Source organism: Calliphora vicina, chromosome 1 (genome assembly GCF_958450345.1).
Source record: "Calliphora vicina chromosome 1, idCalVici1.1, whole genome shotgun sequence".
NCBI classification, from domain to species: Eukaryota; Metazoa; Arthropoda; class Insecta; order Diptera; family Calliphoridae; genus Calliphora; species Calliphora vicina.
The window spans coordinates 170,708,372-170,721,870 of record NC_088780.1 but is presented as its reverse complement, the minus strand read 5'-3'; the positions used below and the strand labels follow the sequence as shown (position 1 = coordinate 170,721,870).

The 13,499-nt window shown below is 31.3% G+C and overlaps 2 protein-coding genes across 2 annotated transcripts; one reads left to right on the top strand and one right to left on the bottom strand.

Moving 5' to 3' along the window:
• The first annotated feature begins 5,479 nt into the window (after positions 1-5,479).
• LSm-4 (Like Sm protein 4) lies at positions 5,480-6,882 on the top strand. Its single transcript, XM_065512506.1, has 3 exons — positions 5,480-5,897; positions 5,979-6,122; positions 6,209-6,882. The coding sequence occupies exons 1-3, from the start codon at positions 5,590-5,592 to the stop codon at positions 6,387-6,389; spliced, it is 633 nt and encodes a 210-aa protein (XP_065368578.1). The 5' UTR covers positions 5,480-5,589; the 3' UTR covers positions 6,390-6,882.
• A 3,315-nt stretch (positions 6,883-10,197) lies between these two features.
• On the bottom strand, positions 10,198-11,613 carry Galt (Galactose-1-phosphate uridylyltransferase). Its single transcript, XM_065498213.1, has 3 exons — positions 11,372-11,613; positions 11,145-11,314; positions 10,198-11,075 (listed from the first exon to the last, which is right to left on the bottom strand). Exons 1-3 carry the CDS (start codon positions 11,388-11,390, stop codon positions 10,215-10,217), a joined length of 1,050 nt encoding a protein of 349 aa, XP_065354285.1. The 5' UTR covers positions 11,391-11,613; the 3' UTR covers positions 10,198-10,214.
• Positions 11,614-13,499: the final 1,886 nt, after the last annotated feature.

The window sequence follows — 13,499 nt, the reverse complement described above, 5'->3', positions numbered from 1 at the left end:
GCCTGGATGGTTTAGATCCGGGATCGGCAACTCCTATGCACAGTGCATTGTGGCCGTTTTCAGTCTCTTATGAGTTGTCATTGAAGAAGGTTATATTGTCGCTCGTTTCTTGGTTTAGAACAGTGATGTTCACACACATTTGTTATGCTCTTTTAAAAACTTTTGTTCATTCATCGCTGAGAATGCGAAGAAACCACATGTGACAGACTATCGCAATTTTTTCAGAAATTTATTAAGCATTGTTGTTGGTTGTTTTTGTTTGAAGCATAGCAAACACAAGCGTTTCAATTACAATTGAACACAATAAAACAAAGTCAAAAATAAATAGAAAATTTAAGAGAATTTCGGACTTACAATGTATATTTTTTCATTTCCTTAAAATTTAAATTACATTCATTTAATAAATTGGTTTTATTTGACAAAAATTCTAAATCTAAACTTTCTTCATTTTGTTATTATTTTAAGTGTTTGACATTATGTTTGCTGGGTAGCTCTCTCACCAATACATCTTCATTTTTATTTTTGAACATCACTGGTTTAGAATGTTTATGAATAAATGTTAAAGCAGAGGTGGATGATTCATATTATTGTTGTACCTTTTTTAGCATCTACACTACATATTAAGTAGTTTTTAGAATTATAAACTATTTTAAATGTGTCTCGGGGTGTCTCGTCTCTATGTATAATTCTCTATGTTAGTTAACATGTCTTGTAGTGAAGATGAGAGTACAACTATTTCTCATTTCAGGTTTTTTCGCTCTTACACTTATACAAGTGCAAAATGTAGTAGTATCCCATCAGTTCTAGGAGACAGTATCGAACTAGTGATTTTACCCATCATTTAGGGTGGGAGCTAGTTACTTCAATAGCCACGTGACTAGTCATTTTAACATGGGCATGTCCTAAGCATGACCCCCTGCTTAGGACATGCCCATTGACTATTTTTGATTACAATGGGACTGTATAATAGCTGGACCAAAGTAGCCAACGCATTGGCTTCACATACTGGTTACATAGCGTCAGTTAATTTACTAGCTTTGTAACTGGTTACTTGATCAGCTACTTGACTAGTTATTTTAACACTTGCATGTCCTAAGCAAGGGGTCAATAGACCCTTTTGATTACAATGTGATTATCTGATAGCTGATCGAAAGTAGTCAATGCTTCTGGTGGGTAAAATAAAGTGCAGTACAAAAAAAGTTTGAAGTTACTTCACCATAGGTTACTAAGAGACACTAAAGTAACTATTGACTTCATGCTATGTTACATGGGATATCAGTATACTTAAGCAAAAATAAAAATAAACTGTATGAGAATTATATCAACACAATTTTGTATAAAACCAGTTTGTACGAATTACTCACAAAACGTTTAAAGTGACTACACTCCAGATTAATAAGAGACACTTAAGTGTCAATTGTCTTCACGCTAGATTACTTGGGATGTATAAAGTAAGCAATTGTCTTCTCTCTGCAATACAAAGTGCACACACGTGTCAAATGACCAAAATATAAGACATTTGGGACAATTACTGTCTTTAAGGGATACATTGACTACTTGCTTAACTGCTGGGATATGTCTGCCGATCGCGGGTTTAGATCAGTGGTGGCCAACGAGAGAGTGCTTAAAATGCATATGTAGTAGTGAAAAAATAAAAGAGTACACAAATGGAAATGCGTGTGCTTTGCACTCCAAAAATTGTATGAAATTGTTTTTGTTTTGAGTTTACTTTGTGTTTTTACTCAGAGCATTCGTATTGCGTATGTATTAGTGAGAATAACATAACCCAGTCGGACTTTGAGTTAACTTAAAACTAACTAATGGCCAATCAGAAATGAGTCACAGGTGACTAAAAAAACTAGCTCATTTCCCTTGTAAATCCCTATTCAGTTTTTCCATGTAGTGTCATCACAGCGAGTCAGTACTCACTCACTATGCATAAGATTCAGCTAACCACAAGCACCAAGGAACAATGGGCATGGCACCTCCCATACAAAGTAAAAATTTATTATTGCATATGTGGAGTACTATTACAGTGGGAGTCTTCAAACTTTGTATGTGCTATGGCAGAACAACGTTTGCCGGGACAGCTAGTATTTTATACATTATTTGAGTTATATACAAACATATATTAAATTAATTTTAAAATGTTAACGGCCATATTCATAAAAATTTTAAACAATATTTTTAAGCAAAATTCCTTAACACTGTATTCATAAACGTATTTTAACTTAAAATACCTACATACATATTTCAAATGTTGTTTTAAAAAAACGAATTTTAAAATTGCTTCGACCCTATTTTAAATCTTGTCATTATTTTTAAACAATTCTTTTTCTATTTGACACATACAGTGGTTGACAAAACATGGAAACTTTTCCATATGAAGCCCAAAATTTAAAATAAATTTTTTTTTTTTTTAAGTATTTTACGTGTATAGTTTTATTTATATAAATTAACTGAAAAACATTCTGAAAAAAGGGAACAAAATTAAAAATATTCACTATTTCGCTACTGACAAAACAATGGAAACTTTTAAACTAAGGCAAGAAAGAAGTGTAAAACGAAAATAATATTTAAAAGAACGATGTAAAAAGCATCCTGTTTACAGTTGTTTTATTTTATTTTTAAATTCTGGTAATTTTTCACAATTAATTTTTCTAAGTTTTTATCATAATTGCTTTTTTTCAAAGTTAACAAAAATGGCTAAAGTTAAGATTTGTGAAGACTTAAAAAATAAAATAATTAACGATTTTAAAGTTGGTTTAAAACAAAAAAGTATCTGTGACAAATATTCAATAAATAAATCAGCAGTTTAAAAAATTATAAAGACATTTCGTGAGACCGGTTCTGTAAAAACTCAACATTTAGGTGGAAGACCTCGTTAGATTACTCCTAGACAAGATAATTTAATAGCGAGAGGTTGTTAATAGCCTAAAATTAGAAATAAGTACCCGAACGTTAGACGCAGGGCAAATGAGGCTGGTCTTGGTTGCTATCGTCCTGTGAAAAAACCACTCATTTCGAAAAAGAACCGTTCTGCTCGTCTACAATTTGCCAGGGATCATTTAAACTGGTATATACAGAAATGGAATACTGTCCTCTTTTCCGACGAATCCACATACAATTTAAGAGGCAGTGATGGGAGAACATTTGTAAGACGACCAAATTGAAAAAGATTAGATCCAAAGTACACAAATAAGACTGTTAAGTTTGGCGGTGGCAATATTATGGTATGGGGATGTTTTTCAGGGCAAGGTATGGGCCCAATTCATATTATAAAAGATAAAGATGACAGGTATAGGATACAGAACCATATTAAACGATGTTATGTATCCATACGCTGAGGAAAATATGCCCCTAGTTTGGAGATTCCAACACGACAACGACCCGAAACACACCTCTAGGGTTGTAACCGAGAGGTACGTGTTTTGAAGTGGCCTGCCCAATCGCCAGATCTCAATCCCATAGAAAATCTATGGGAAATTGTAGATCGTAAAATAAGGACCCAAAATTACACCAGGAAGGAAGATTTATCGGAGGCGGTTATGAGGGAATGCAAAACATTGACTCTTTAATTGGTTCAGTGCATCGTCGATGTGTAGCAGTTATAAAAAATAAGTTGTAAAAAATAACAAGATATTGAGTTATTGCAATGTTTAGACCATATAAAATTTTTAAAAAATTATTTCAGATTTTAGGCTACTAATGAAATATTTGGAAAAGTTTCCATTGTTTTTTCAAAAACTGGAGAAAATCGGGAAATATTTGGATACGCTGTTATCCAAAAACTGGAGTAGGATGGGTAAAAATATCTTCTAAGTTATAAGAGACAATTGATAGCTACGCTACGACGAGGTTTTTTGTAGTGCTCGAAATCGGAACTCAAACCAAGAAATAATATCGTTTTAAAAATGTAACATACCAGAGGTGTCCTACTTTGTGGGCCCTTGGTCGCGCCCCTGGTGGGCCCATGAGGTCCATGTTCAAAACTTAAATAACACTTCTTCTTTGCGCATGTGAAATTTCATTCATACCAATCTAACCATTTAGAAGTTACAGATTTAGGTCTCTCTTTTTTTTCTATACCACTGTGTGTCGCTTACGATAAAATTTGTTTACTGTAAAATATAAACATTGACCTAAGATAAAATCTTACCCCCTATATTTTTAAAGTTATTAACAATAGCAGGAAAATAAAGTGCCTTTTGCATCCTCATCTAAAAGTATGAAAAATATATCTTTAAAATTAATTCGGTCTCTATAATTTCTTTTTTTAACCGCGTCTTCGTACAAAAATTCACATCTTAACGTTTTTAAAGCTTTACTAGTTACAACAATATGAATTTGTAAATCGATTGTTCACCTTGGAATTTTTTGACAAACTTATAAAAATTTGCTTTGCAAAAATAGAATTTACAGTTTCTGTGGAACGAAACAGCATAATTATTTGCAAAGTCTTTGCAAATTACACTTTTCAATATTAATTTTGCACTTTGAACAAGAGAACGTACGTGGAACAGAAATTGCAAAGAGAATATAAAAATTGCAAAAACCTTGTAAGTTACACTTTCAACTTATCACTTATCAAATTTTATAGTTCTGAGGAACATAAAGTTTTGCAAATTGGCGAAAAGGCCGAAACAGCCAGGCGGACGGTCGGACATCGTTTAATCGACTCTGAGTCGATCGGTAATTTAAGGTGGATGGTTACTAATATTTTTGGACGTTACAAAAATCAGCACAAAAGCATTATACCCTCCCCACTATGGTGGTGTAGGGTATAAAAAACATTATTTGACTTTTGTCTTTGAAACAGAGTACTGTGCGCTGTGTCATTAATACACAATGCAATCGATTTTGAGGCACCCTGTGTAATGGGTACTTAACATATGTTTTTATGTTTATTTACTCCAAGGCGAATCTATAGAAGGCGACAACAGAAGAACAGCTGATTTTTTTTTATTCAGTTTAGACAAGTGAACTGCCAATTCACTTGTGTTTGTTGTGGCGAAAAATACAACAAACCCAAAAGCAACAACAACCACAGGCAACTTTGACAGTTCACTTATCTTTTTACAAAAACAAAGTACCTGTTGTTTTTGTATATGCTGTAGTTCTATAAATTCGCCTTGATTTACTCGTTACTTTTATTATAAAACAACAAAGTTTCAGTCAAGGCGAATTTATACAAGGTGGAGTCAGTCAAACAGCTGATAATTTTTTTTTTGCTTTTTGGTTCTAACAACTTTCATAGCTTGTTTTTATATTTAAATATCTACTATTCTAAGCTTACTAACAAAATATTAATTGTTTACATAAATAAGTAAAGCCCTCACTATCGAATTATCTACACTATATTAAGTTTAAATACTTATTTGTTTAATTTTTCATTTTGGTTTTTTGACATTTGTTAAGACCAATTGTTGTTTTTGTAGAACTGCCACCACCTTGTATGAATTCGCCTTGGTTTCAGTTTTATTGAAGGAATTGTAAACAAAAACAAAAAGGAACAAAGTTAATATTGATAAAAAGAAGTTCGGAAGGGAAACGGACAGAGGCGTTATTATTCTCGAAAATATATTCAAAATGTCAACTAATTTTCGTTATGCTGTTGTGAAAACTATAAGACCTTACGTGAAATATTTCCCTCAATTAACAAAACCAGTGATGAGGGTTCTGATTCAAGTCTCAGTCCACTACATTGAGAGCAGCAAGTGTTCCCCCGAAGTGCTGGATTTAGCGTTAAATAAACTAACACATGCTGGCCATAACATACCCGACAACTTTTGTGAACTTTTTGCAGCCGTATTACAAATTATGCAAATATTTTTACGCACACCCAAAGGCACTGTAAAACCGGAAGAATTGAGAGACTGTTTAAAGGAGGATCTTAGGTGATTTACTTTATTGTATATTTCTACATTTGTGTTATATTATTTTTAAAATGTAATTAATATATGTCGTTATGTATATAGATTTAGTGACGAATGTATAGAGGACTTAACAAAAGTTTTACACAATCACCGTTTTTCGCTAACAAAGAATTTTGTGGAGGCTAAAATGTTACGTTCCTGTGCCAAAAACTTGCAATGGCGCATCAATATATCATTACATCAACGGTATGTTTTCATATTTTGCAGTGCTCTGAATATAAAATTAACTAATTGTCTTGTATTGATCCGCAAACATGCATACACCTGTAAAGTCTGTCGCGTGGTCCTTCGGCTGTCGCACCAACAATAATTTTGCACTTTCAATTGTCAGATGGACGCTACCGCACTCTGGAACTACCAATGTCTATGTTTCATCGCTTACGTTACAACGTTGCTGTTTTACTAAGCGAAATCCAAGCTCTCGAACAACGTGCAGTAATGAAGAAATTCTAAGACTTTTCCATTTTCAGCTTATTATCGATTACTTATTATTTAATAAGTATGTTTGTATCTCACTCAGTAATATGTAGTTGTGTTATCATTATATATGGATTCATATCGTTATCTAAAATGTAAAATGTCTCAACTAACATTTCAATACTTTTACCAAAGATACACGATCTCGAGCATCTCGTAATATTATTGAAATGTATGTTAAGTTTTTATGTTATTTAGATTACGATAATCTCATATGGCTAAAAATAAATGTATCAAATATTTGTTTAGGTTTATAGATGTACATTAAACCTGCATTATCTAGGATAGTAACAATAATAATACGAAATTTTGGAACAAATTTATTAAGGGAAATTTATACCGAAGTCGACAAAAAATTTAAAATTTTAACAAAATCTTTACGACTGAAAAAATGTTTCATTCTGCATAACATTTTATTTTAATTGTAAACGATAGATATAATAAATTATTTGACCATACTATTTCAGAAGATACTAATTGTACAATATTTCAAAATTTTCACAAGGAGTTGTAAAAGCATACATTATACAATTAACTCAAAATTTTGCATAGTTTAATTACTTAAGAATATAATTGGCACCATAATGTTTTGACAATATATAGTATTATCCAAATGTATGATTTTATTGCACAACTTATTAAAATACTAGACATTTTGAGAATATGTTCGACAAATGTTAACATCCCGTGAAAATTGCTCATTGAGCTACACGGAGATGTACATACGCTGACGATTTAAAAAAAAAAATTTTATACAGTGCCGGATTTAAATATTCACACAGCATACAGATTTATCTTTAATCTTCCATATTTTTTAAACGAAGGCCACAACTTTCGTACGGGTTTCAAAAAAATATTTATTGACATATAACTTATTGAAATATATGGAAAAACTAAACATAAGTTGGCACATTTCAGAAAAAATAAATAACTAATGTTCGAAGTTCGATTTTAAGGGGACAAAAATATTCACACAGTTTCTAATTTTTAATAGGAAAATTGTTTTTTTAATAGTTTAATATTTTGTGGAGTAGCCTATATTTTTAATGACTTTTTTTAATCGCCTTGGCATTGAATCGACAAATTTTTGGTGACATCAGCTCCAATATTTTGCCATTATTGTGACAAGACTTCTTTAAGTTGAGTCTTACTAATAATATGGTGCTTTCCTACGTGTCGGCCCAATTTATCCCACAGATGTTCTATGGGATTCATTTCAGGTGATTGCGGAGGTGTCGGGAGAATGTGGGGAACATGATGCACTATCCATATTCGGACGTCATGGGCTGTGTGTTTGGGGTCATTGTACTGTTGAAAGTAGAAATGTTACCAAGCTTTAACTTTAGAGCCCATTGTAGTAGGTTTTCTTTTAAAATATTAAGGTACACTGTTTTGTCCATTGAACCGTCGATGAAAACTAAGTTTTCTACACCAGATGCAGCCATTCAACCCCACAACATGACTCCTCCTCCACCATGTTTAACAGTGTTTACTACATTGTTCTTTTCCAATTCAGTGTTTGGCCTTCTCCAAACTCTTACTCTTTCGTCGGATTGAAAAATATTTAATCTTACAAACATAAATCTGAAGATATAGATATTATTTTTCAATAATAATTTTTAATCGGACGGCAGAGTAACAGTTTGGAGAAGGCCAAACACTAAATTGGAAATGAACAATGTAGTAAGCACTGTCAAATATGGAGTCATGTTGTAATGAATAACGATACAATTTGTAATGCATTTATTATTGCTATTATCCTAAAACGAAAAAGGAGTAAAAAAACGCGTTTGGATGAAGAAATTGCTAGAGAACAAACGAAAGCTAGGTTTTATTTAACTTTTATGAGTTAATTTTACAACACTCGATCACAATCAAAAAAATATCAAACTATTTTTGATAAAGCACCAGCAGCTGGTACAATCACACTACCAGCTCATACACGGCCAATCAGCTGGCTCAATCACTTGATTGCACATTTATGATGGTGTATGGGCCCTATAACACGAGTTTTTAATATTTGCTTAGTTGAATAGGACATAGTTTTACATACATACGTGAAGAACTTCGTAGTTGTAAGAAAGTTTATACATAAAGCTAATCAGCTTTCTAGAATTTTCCACAGAATTTCTTTTTGTAGAAAGCTATGCTACGTGGGTCTTTAAACAAATTTGCTTACTTACTCAGGACATACTCCGTTTCAAATGTAGGCTGTAGTGAATTCATTTTGTTGGTTGATCGGGCTTGCCCGACTATACCATTTTACTTGTTTATTAAAAAGTATTCTTCGTTTCTTTTCACAACGGTTTTTTATTATATTTTTTCGAATGAAATATTACAATAAAATATAAAAAATCAAATAATGTAAATTTAAAATATTATTTACCGCTAAGTAGTGTATCCAATATCTTTAACGCACTATTTTTTTGAAAAAAAATTATTGGAAATCTAAAAGGATATTCAGGATAAAAATTTAAAAGGAATTTTTCAACATCTTTTGATCCTGACAGGATAAAATCAAAATAATACGAAATATTTTACAAAATTTCCTGATCATTTGACATCAAATTTGGCATAGTAGGATGATTAAAACATGTTTTAAAAAATTTACTCCTCTGAAAATTTGAAGTCCTTTTAAAAGGAAACAGCATCACGAAATGAAAAACTGAAAACGCAGTTTTTCTCCATTTAATTTATAGTTTTAAACGTATATCATCCGGTTCGTGTCTAACATTGAGATTCGTACGGTTTAATATATATGTATTATATTTTATAAAAAACACTTTTAATATTTTATTATATACACGAATATTTCATATGCATATAGCACTTTTTTACTAACAAAATAAATTGTGTGTTAGATAGCACAATACAAATTTGATGAAAAAACCCATTGGAAATATTTTTTTTTTTAAATTTAAATGACAGATGACAAATTAGTCAGGGAATACGTTGCTATAAAAAACTCATTTTCGAGAATATGTCGATATGTATTATCATTTCCCGTTCGTTATAAAATTTTATTGTATTAGAAAAAGTTATAGTTTTATGTGAAAATACACTAATAAAGTTGTACGTTTATTAAAGAGAAAAGATGGATATTGTTAAAGTAACACATATGCTATGGTTAGATTTATTACGGACATATCAATGGTCGTAAATTAACTCATCGAATCTACATTTGTTTCGATATTGCGTAGCTATCAGTTGCTGTTGAAGCAAAAGTATTATATGTGTTTGGAAGGTTAACAACACAAACATAGAGAATTATACATAGAGACGAGACACTTCGATTTGTCAAACAAAAATACAACAAATAAAATTTATGATACAACAACAAAATACATTGTCTAGCATGTATTTTGTTGTTGCAAGAGATAGGTTTTTAACAACAGACTTAGGTTTTTGACAATTCCGTCTCGTCTCTATGTTACCCTAAGAACACAAATTTATTACATTTTTTCGATATTTAGATGTAATTTTTAAGTAGAGAAAAATACAATTATTTTGTGCCTATACCTGCATGAAGTTCTTAAGAGTAAAATCATATTCTTATTTTGTTTATGCTAAATATCTCGATTTGTTCAATAATATTTTAAGTTTTTATTGATAAACTTAATAATTGTTTAAAATAAGTAAAATTAACAGTTTTAACGCATTTTAAAAATTGAATCAGAAAAGTTATGCTTATATAATGTTATTTAATAAAAGCAAACAGATATGCATTAGCTACTTTAGATGTAATTAAGATGTAGTTTTTAAAATATGACTTCTATTATATTCAGCTTTGAATGAATGTAGTTAGTTTGTAAGATAGTGTTTGCTACCATCTAGTTCCCTTAAACGCTGAGCAGCTTGTTCCGCTGTTAAATCTCTTTGAGCTTGACATAATAATTCAAAGCCGACCATAAATTTTCTAACGGTAGCAGATCGTAGCAGAGGTGGGTAATAAATGGCATGCAAAGTCCAATGGTGATCGTCGTCTGAAGCCATATCCCCGGAAGGTGCTCCATGAAAGCCCATCGAATAGGGGAATGAACACTTGAATAGATTATCATATTTGGTTGTTAACTGCTTCACAACTATAGCTAAATTTTTTAGTTGACGTTCAGTAAGGTCATTAATACGTTTGTTGTTATTACGCGATATGATCATTGTCTCAAAAGGCCATGCAGCCCAATAAGGGACAACAACGACCCAGTCGGGATTTACAATTACAACGCGTTCCTTACGCTCCAGCTCTTTAATAACATAATCATCAAGCATGGGTCTCTTATGTTGCCGAAAGTATTTTTGTAAATTTTCATTTTTAAGTGCTGGATCGGATGGCAAAAATGAGCAGGCCCATATTTGACAATGCGGATGTGGATTAGAACAACCCATTGCAGAACCCTTGTTTTCGAATATCTGTACCCACGTATATTTCTGACTCAATTCATTGTATTGATTAATCCACTCATGTATTACATTCTCAATAGATGGGAGCGTCATTAGGGGAAGAGTTAAATTGGATTTAGGATGAAAACACATTACCCTGCAAGTGCCTTTTGCTGGAGCTGCCTGGAAAAGAGGATCATCGCTCTCTGGTGGTGAGGGAATATCTTCCAACAAAGCTGGGAAATCATTAGTAAAAACAAAAGTGCCTTCATACACAGGATTAACCTAAAGTACAAAAGGAAAAAATTATAACTTGGTACATTAAATAATTTCGTTTGTTTTGTTGTCACTTACGACTCCATTAGGTCTTGTGACACCAGGACATAGCGGATTCGTTGGGTCAAATTCTAATAAATCATTTTTTTGTGGCGACTCTTGCTGCCCAGACCAAGGTCTTAACATCCGATGGGGACAGACAAGTACCCACTGTCCTGTCAAAGGGTTCAAGCGCCTATGTTGGTGTTCTAAAATAAAAAATTATGTGCATTTAGAATTTAATGGCATTATATGTTAAAACTCACCTGTTGGAATAAAACTCATTTTTTCTCCGCAATACTACTCTGAAAGATTTATTCAAAATGTACTAAAGTTTTTAAATCAACTTGGATTTTATATATAGATGACATTCCACAATCATCAACAAGCTTAGTGTAAATTGTTTACAATTTACCCCGCACTGCAATTCACAACTGAAGTGTTTGTATTTTTATCAATTTGTTTCCCTTATCAATTCTAATGTTGCATACTTTGGCCATATGATTAGACGGCGAATATCAGTTACTCGTCAACAATATCAATATACATATGTATGTATGTATGTATGTACATTAGGGATATAACTTTTAACATTTTTTGCAAATATGCAAATTGGCATAGCATAGTCGAATAGAGCATTAAAAAATATGAAAAACCACGGTATTATTCACGGTTGTTAAAAAAGTTCACGCACCAAACGCAATAAAGTTTTTCATTCAATTTTTTCAATTATTTTGAAAAACAATATATTTTAATTTAATAATAACTGCGGACATACTTCAAAAGATAATTTTTAAATAAGGGAAGTATACCTCAAAAAATATATGAAATTATTTATATAATTTTTCACAGAAAAAAAATGTTGGTTTATTTTAGATATTGGTGTTGGTGCGTGATATTTTTGATTCCAAATGACCTAAAAAAGTTATTTTCATTACTAATACAACATTGGCCATCACGTGGAGGTATGCCAAAAATTTCGCCAAAATTAGTTATATACCTAATGTACATATGTATAAAATAGGTTTTAATATGTAATTTATTAGTTTATATACACACTATTTTCAAACCTACAATATTTTAAACAATCAGCAGCTACATGAAATAAGACATACCGAATACCAAAATACAGCTGATTATTGTACATTAAATAACTTTTATAGTGTCAAAAACAGCTGACTTAATGTATACAAACTACAGCAAAAAAAAATTTGACAAGATGAAAGTTGTAAACAAACTCGAGCAAAAAATAATCAGCTGTTTGATTAATGTCACCTTGTATATCATTACACCATGATCATGTCCATATATAAACATGATTGTTTGTCTTAGATTAAACTCATTAAAAAATTTTTAGTTTATCACATATTTACTTAAACAGTGATACCAGACGAACTTATTTTGCAACATATAAATCTGTTATGAGATTTCAAAAATATCTTAAAGTGTTTTTTTAAGTTGTATCACATTTTGGTTTATAACTTTGGTACTATTGATTTAGCTGACAGACAAGAAAATTTTGTGTATCACAATGTTTTGATACACAAGATTTTTTCAAATAATTTTTTTTTCACACAAACATTTTTTCCAACATAAATCTATAGCTCTGTTACTTGTTTATTATGCATATGCGCTGGGGAGAAATACTAAAAATGGTGTTAATGAAAAGTTTAATTACTTTTACAATCTTAACAAATACAATACTCATAACATACAAATGTAGCATTTAAAGAGTCTTAAAAGAGTGATCAGGTTTCTTTCCAAACGCGTAAACAAATTTGAAGTCGGAAAAAAACTGACTGAGTTACAGGTCGATAAGTTGACGAACATCACTGAGAACGGTTATTTTAGAATAACTTCTGAATTTGAGGGTTCTTCAGTTATTTAAATAATAATGCAAGTACTGATGAGATTTGGCAAAAATATTATTTGCTAAGGGATGCATTTATTTTTTTAACACGCCCTTAACATCTTCAGCTCCAGTTGAACGACTGTTTTCTTTTGCCGGGATCGTCAACAGTGCAAGGTGGCAATCAGTGCAATTAACAATTTATAAAATTTTGTGACACCTAATTGCCAGAACATTATGAATACCGATAATATTTAATAGTAAATATAATACACATTAGGGTAGGACTTAAATTTGATGTTTTTGCTCCAAAGGTCTAAAATTGTTCTCCGTCATATAAAAAATGCTTATCAAAATCGAATAACGTTTAGAGGTTTTACATTTTGTTTGATGTTTCAATATTTAAATACATATGTATGTATGTATAAAGTATTGTAATATAAAATATGTGCAGTTTAAAATAGCTTTTGTATTCTATATAAAATTGTCTTTAAAAAATAGGTTTTCATAGAAAAAAATTAAAATAACTATTGTTGAATTTGAAA

Excerpts from the sequence above, each read along its gene's own strand:
- LSm-4 (XM_065512506.1), top strand. The coding sequence starts at position 5,590 with ATGTCAACTAATTTTCGTTATGCTGTTGTGAAAACTATAAGACCTTAC. Across the intron at positions 5,898-5,978 it reads TGTTTAAAGGAGGATCTTAG|ATTTAGTGACGAATGTATAG; the intron begins GTGATTTACTTT and ends TTATGTATATAG. Across the intron at positions 6,123-6,208 it reads AATATATCATTACATCAACG|TCTGTCGCGTGGTCCTTCGG; the intron begins GTATGTTTTCAT and ends ACACCTGTAAAG.
- Galt (XM_065498213.1), bottom strand. Across the intron at positions 11,076-11,144 it reads TCACAAGACCTAATGGAGTC|GTTAATCCTGTGTATGAAGG; the intron begins GTAAGTGACAAC and ends TTTGTACTTTAG.